This window comes from Larus michahellis, chromosome 8, assembly GCF_964199755.1.
Source record: "Larus michahellis chromosome 8, bLarMic1.1, whole genome shotgun sequence".
NCBI lineage: Eukaryota > Metazoa > Chordata > Aves > Charadriiformes > Laridae > Larus > Larus michahellis.
In genome coordinates, this window is record NC_133903.1 from 779,088 (window position 1) to 785,444 (window position 6,357).

Consider the following 6,357-nt stretch of genomic DNA (forward strand, 5'->3'; position numbering starts at 1 on the left):
GAGTATACAAAATTACTTCAGCTTTAAGTCATACAGAAATATCCTTGTATGTTGATGGTTTTAGTACAGGACTGGAAAAAAAATCTAGAGGAGAGTCAAACATCATATAAACTTATTGAAAATAAGTATTTGTAATACCAGCAGCCTGTTTTTCAGAAACTTGAATATGACTTACAGTTTTGTTTATGAAATTGTTTGAACTTGCACAGATGTAGGTGTAACTTAAATGATAAATGGTACTGATGTGTGTGTATATATAATGTTTAATTCTATTTGTAAATGAGAAACTATGTAACAAAATCATAGGTATGAGGTTTTCCTATTGTAATTTAATACAGGTATGAGGTTTATGGCAATATATCATAGTTAATGAAATTTCAGGTCAAAATGTCTTTAAATTGTGTACATTTTTAAATTGTAATTTCTACTGTATATTGATTATCATGCATAGTGTGATTCAAGAAACTGCTTGTAATTTAAAAATATTTAATATTAAAAATAAAATACAGTTATATATTTATAATCTCTTTGTCTATGTTTGTTCATTCTCAAACAGATGCCAGCAATGGATCGGGTCCACAGTATAGTTCTGCTGTGAGATATATTTGTTAGTGCCCAGAGGTTGAGAAAGTACCAAAAACTCAAAGCCACAGTCCCAGCAGATGAGTCCACACTAGATAGTGTAGTCGCCTGTAATTTCTTCTAATATCACCCGTGTGTCAACTTCAGGTAACGTGTATATGCAGTCAGTAGACAAGCAATACTTAAAATACAAACAGTGTAATTCTAAAAACTGAATATTGCTTTTAATCCTCGAATTAAGCATCTGTACGAAGAGTGGAGATTTAAAAATTAAGTACCCTTCAAGAATCAGGTTAATGGTATGTTTTCTCACTTTTTATTGACTTTATTTCTAGAAGATTATTTTACTGTGGGTTTGTTGGGTTTTGGCTTTTTCTCTTAAACCTAAGTGTGTGTGCTGAACGGAGCTAAGATTCAAGGCCAGGCTGGACGGGGCTCTGAGCAACCTGGTCCAGTGGGAGGTGTCCCTGCCCAGGGCAGGGGATGGGACTCAATGGGCTTTAAGGTCCCTTCCAACCCCAACCCTTCCATGGCTCTATAGGATCTCCAGGTGACCAGCACCTGTGTGTGGTGGTCACTTTGTTCAGGGGCGACCGAGGCCGTTCCGCCTGGGCCCTCGGTGAGGCAGGAGCAGCGTGCTGTGTCTCCTCTCAGCCTGTTCGCTGCCGGGGTGCAGCGATGTCCCCAGCTGCTGTCACAGCTGTTCCGAGTCCCGGCTGCTGGGGAGACCTGGGAAAGAAAAACTGATACCAAGGTGACTGAACTTCATTAGGTAAAGTGTAACTACTGGGCTGAAAGGGGACCAAGACAGTGGTTGAGAACAGATGTAAAAGATCCCATGGCACTAAGCTGGTCATTGTGTATAGAACCTGTTGCCAAAGAATTTGAGCACTTAAGAGTCTTCGGCAGTAGCAGCCTTCTTGTGAGCGATGGAGGAGCTACGCCCGGGGGGCTTTTCCCGGCAGGTGGGATGATCGCACTTGCACGGAGCTGAGAGCTTCCTCCTCCTCCTCCTCCTCCTCCTGCTGCTGCTGCTGCTGCAGTAAGCGCCAGCCTGACCCTCCTGCGGTGACATCGCTCTGCCTGGCCTGGCCTGGCCTGGCCTCCTCGGGTTAGTGGCCGCACCTCGCACACGGTGCCGCCGCTGCCCCCCGGCCGTTCGCTGTCTCCCGGTCACCGGGAGCCTCGTGCCAGTGCGTCTCCGGGCACTGCCCCCCCGGGGTACGGCGGGTCCCGGAGCAGCCGGGCCCCCCCGCCGGTGCCGGTGTGCGTGCCGCCGCCGAGGCCGAGCCCCCGCCCGCCGGGCCGGGCCCGCCCCCGCCGATAACGCGACGTGTCGCGGCCGCGCAGGCACCGGCCGCCGCGGGGGGGTGCGGGCCCGGCGGGAGGCCGGTCCCTCGACGCCTCCTGCGGCCAGAGCCCGGCCAGCCCGCGGCCGGGCGGTGCCCCGCAGCGCTCCCATGTCGCCCCCCGGGCCGTAGGCGCCTTCTCCACTGCTGGTGTCAGCGGTAAGTCACAGAGGAGGGACGCCAGCCCTGACGGACGGGTGCAGAGGGGGGAAGATCGGTCGGTATTTGGCTGCTCTCTCTGGTCTCTGACCAGCCCAGTCTGTTGCTCCTGATCCCCTCTCCATTTCCCCCTCACCCGTCTCCCTGGGGCTCCTGTCAGCCTGGCTGTGGCTGCAGCGGGTCATTTCTCAGGGGTACGGAGGAGTGCAGCGGTCTGAAAGCAACCCTCGGCCAGCTGAGCACCCTCTTGTCCCACGTCATCCCCTTGGCATTCCCCTACCCTGCAGTTTTACACACTGCTTTGCTCCCCTGGTTTGCTGAAGCTTCCTTTCTCTTGGACTCTTCTTCCCGCTTTCTCTGCTGGGTGCCTCTGCAAACCCCCTCTTCACCGAGTCCTGTGGCTCCGTCCCTTTCAGACAGCTGCTGCTCGCTCCTCTGCTCTCCCCAGTGCCGCATCTTGCGCTGGAGGGGGAAGTTGACGGGTCTCCTTTGTGCCGCCTTTACTTTCCTGTCATGCAGTTACGCCCTTTCTGCCCAGTGAGTGAGACTGAGGGTCCAGAACAGACCCAGCGCTTGGCTTTAGTCCTCTTTTCTTGCTAAAGAAGCCCATGTGTCTCTAGCGTTTCTTCTGGGCTCCCACAACACAAGCTAGTCGGGGCTGTCTTTCTCTCAGCATTTGTCACCCGCGTGCCACCCTGATCATACTGGCAAAGCTGCCTCCCTGGTAGCAAGGAAGATCGCCAGGATGCCTTCGCAGGCAGAGAGCTGAATCACCCTGAATGCCGAGCAGCTGAAGATGTCTCTAAAGAAATGAGAGAGGAAGTGCTATTTACGGCAGCTCACCCGGGAACTGCTGGCCACCTGCTCCCGCTAAGGCTGATGTCCTCTGCTGGGGTGCTCACGCACCTGTGTCTGGGTTGTTTGGGGGTTTTTAGTGGCTCACCAACCCTGTAGCTGCTCCTACATAATAGAATCAGCATAAAAACATATATGTATTTTTTTAAGACCACACCTTTGTATGACTACGTGGAAGAAAGTGGAAGGAAGCATTTTGGGAATGGCCTCAGTAACGCTGGGGGCTGGTGTTAGAGCGGGGTTGCTGTGAGGGTGCTGGCTTCAGATGTAGTGTGGGCACAGGGTCTGGGCTGGGGGTAAAGCTTCAGTGCTGCCCTCTGCCTCGCTGGCGGCTGAGGAGGGAAACTGCTCTGTCTTTCTGGATAACCTGGGCAATACGTACCGCTCTGCTGCTGTTGAGCTGGGGCAGAAGTTGCGATTAAGCCCCACCATTATTTGATTTCTGTTGGAGGAGGGAAATGCTGGTTTGTGTGCGTAGCCCAGACCGCGGAGATGCTGTGGATGAAAACTTGCTGGCTAGGAGTTTCAGAGCCCCTGTATGAGTTAGTGTGTCACGATTCCCTCTAGTGGACTGCTCATAAATGCAGCGTGAACCTATTCCTACAAAAAGCAATTACCAGGAGTTCGAGGAGAAATTACTTTCTGAGTAAGAGCCTGAGGGTTCTGTCTAATACCCCACACATAAGCCTGCATACGTACGAGGAGGCCGTGTACGGTTTTATTGTAACTTGTGGTAACTAGAGCTGGGAGAAAACAGAAGCACATGAGATGAAAAAACAGAGGAAATGTGTTATCAAACCTATTTGACCATTGTACTCATATTTTTTGGGTTCTGGTTCACTATTCCCATGGGAAGACTGGATCAGCTGGGAGACCATTTTCTCACGTGCGGTGAGGGAGGAGAAGTCTCCAGTTGGACGCCTACTTACAAGAGAGAGGTGTCTGTTTTTCACTTGGCTTCCCACGTGAGAGGACACCAGTGGGTGATTCACTGTGTCTGTGTTTCAGTGGTTCCATTCGCTTGGCCTCTGCTCCCTCTGTAACCAATTCCTTCCAGCTGAAGGAGGGTCTGTTGTTCTCTAGAAAGGGATTTCTCCTCTGTTCATCCGCACAGATCATCTTGACTAGTAGCATTCACCACTTCTAAAATGAACATCACTAAATTAAGAGAGCAAATGGTGGTTTTCCGGTAGTGAACAAGTAAGCAAATAGATCAAGCAAACCTGCATCGGGTCATTTGTTCAGCATGGAACTGTGCAGCAGCTAAAGATATTGGTGTCGTGTTTTTACAGCACGTTGATGCTTAATACCAGTACATCTACCAAAACATGAAGACTAAAACCAAAGGGAAGAAGCAGAGGCATACTGCAGACAAAGATGCATTTTCTGAGGAGTCGGCGATGAGAAAAAAAGAGCTGGTGAAACGATTGCGACACAAGGAGAGGAGAGGGGGAAGCAAGGAGAGCAGCAAGGTCGCTCCAGCCAGAGGCAAGCATCCTTGGAGCAGTAAGGACAGGCATTTGAGGAGACTGGAAAGCAACGAGCGGGAGAGGCAGAGAATGCACAAGCTCAACAACGCGTTCCAGGCTCTGCGGGAGGTGATCCCTCATGTGAGAGCTGAGAATAAACTTTCCAAAATAGAGACTCTCACACTGGCCAAAAATTACATTAAATCCTTGACCTCCATTATACTCAATATGTCCAACGGACACTTTCCATCAGCAGAAGGGATGGGGGGAGCCTGGGGGCCCAAATTGTACCAGCATTATCAACAGCAACATGGGGATGATGAGCATGAGGAACATCTACAGAAATACTCCACGTAGGTTCATAGCTTCAGCCAAAACACCTGCGGTTACCTACTACCAGCATTCTTTTTCCTTCTTGCATGGTAATACGTGTCAGTGCCTGGAGTTTTTGAGAGATTAGTTTTGCCTCCAGCTATCCCCCTATTTTTTCTTAAAAAGGCAAATGGGTAACACTCATGGCTATTGCTTATACGGCCCATTAAAAAATATCTTAAATTCTAAGAATTTTTCAGAGATTAATGGCTATATTTGTGTGATGCGTCAGGGTCTGGAAACCTGTCCCGTAACACTGGAGTTGAAAGTGAAGATTTAGGAACTTCCGAAAATCACCGTGCCTGGAAGGGCTGTGAGTTGAGCAGTTGAGGCCGGTGTCGCCTGAGCTCGCGGGAGCTTGTTGAGAGTCGGCTGTAGCGCGGTTCACCAGCCGGCCAGGGGCTCTGGTCTTCGCTGTCCTGCCAGGGGGAAGTTAGCATTGATGACAATGTTTGACTGATTTGATGAGTGAAGTGGCACATGCGTGAAATTGGCTACCAAATCTGAATAGTTATCTTGAGAGTTTTGGATCTGCTCTGGTAATTTTGAACCTCGCAAAGCATAATAACTTTTAAAGTACTTGTTAATGCGAACATCTATAAAGCTTTTTTAGATTGTAAGCTCTCTAGAGCAAGGTCGTTTTCTGGTCTGTGTTTCCGGAGCATCCAGCCTCCTGGAGTTTCTCTTTAGGGGGTCTCTGGGTGCCATTGTAGTACAAATAATAAATAAGGGACAAAGGACTTATTTTTGCCGAAACTATGATAAAAATGCTTTAGTGTAGTCATAAGTTAGACAATGATTTATGTGATTACAAATTATTTGCTAATGAAACCTGTAATGTGATCAGAATTCTTTCTGGGTTAGTGCTAGATTCTGGTATTACATAGCACAATAAATGAAGCAGGAACTCTTCAAAAAAGGAAAATGAGCTTTTTTCCCCCGCTTCATCTTATTGTAAAAAGTTTTATGTCACTGAGGATCTCTCATTTCCTCTCATATTCTCGTGCCTGAGGAACAGCTGCGGTGCCCTGGTGGGGAGCGTGTTGGCTGCGGAGCCCCGTGTTCAGCTCCCTCCCTACGTCCCTGCAGCCCCGCGCCGGCGGCCGCTCTGTGCCGGGACAGCGGAGGCAGAACCGGGCACCTCCTGTGCCGAGAGGGCTGGTGACAGTGTGGTCCTGCGAGGCCGGGCTGTCCAGGGAGGAGCGGAGGCTGAGGATCTGTCGCGGAAGGGTTGTGCGGCACTGTGTGGATTGTAACATGCTGTGTGTTTTGCTCCAGCAGCGCTGATGGTGTGACGGTCTCGTTAACAGGTGAGGCTTCCAGACAGGCTGTAAGGGCTGTGAATTACCTTTCCCCACCGTAGCGATCTACGGGTATGATGTAGAACAACATAACGGTTTATTTGTGTAGTTGCCTTACTGGAGAGAGGAATTGATCCTGACGCAACTTGGGGTTTTCTTAGTTTCTAAACTGTTTTCAGACTTAAAATAGTTGTGATTAGCCCTTCCTGGTACTCAAGTGTTAATGAAGGTGTTACCTGCTCTCTTCTGGATTTGACGTGCCGTTACAGT

The 6,357-nt window shown here is 49.6% G+C and overlaps 2 protein-coding genes across 3 annotated transcripts in view; both read left to right on the forward strand.

Moving 5' to 3' along the window:
• LMTK2 (lemur tyrosine kinase 2) overlaps positions 1-729 on the forward strand; it is a 43,613-nt gene extending 42,884 nt beyond the window's left edge. Inside the window, exon 15 of the transcript XR_012588706.1 lies at positions 557-729. The gene's annotated coding sequence lies outside the window, so the exon portion shown is untranslated. The remainder of the gene's footprint in view (positions 1-556) is intronic.
• On the forward strand, positions 635-5,526 carry BHLHA15 (basic helix-loop-helix family member a15). 2 transcript variants are annotated; one of them, XM_074597557.1, is made up of 2 exons: positions 635-729; positions 4,238-5,526. In XM_074597557.1, exon 2 carries the CDS (start codon positions 4,274-4,276, stop codon positions 4,769-4,771), a length of 498 nt encoding a protein of 165 aa, XP_074453658.1. In that variant the 5' UTR covers positions 635-729; positions 4,238-4,273; the 3' UTR covers positions 4,772-5,526. The 2 variants fall into 2 exon arrangements, with proteins under 2 accessions (XP_074453658.1, XP_074453657.1); XM_074597556.1 differs by lacking the exon at positions 635-729 and adding an exon at positions 1,955-2,090.
• Positions 5,527-6,357: the final 831 nt, after the last annotated feature.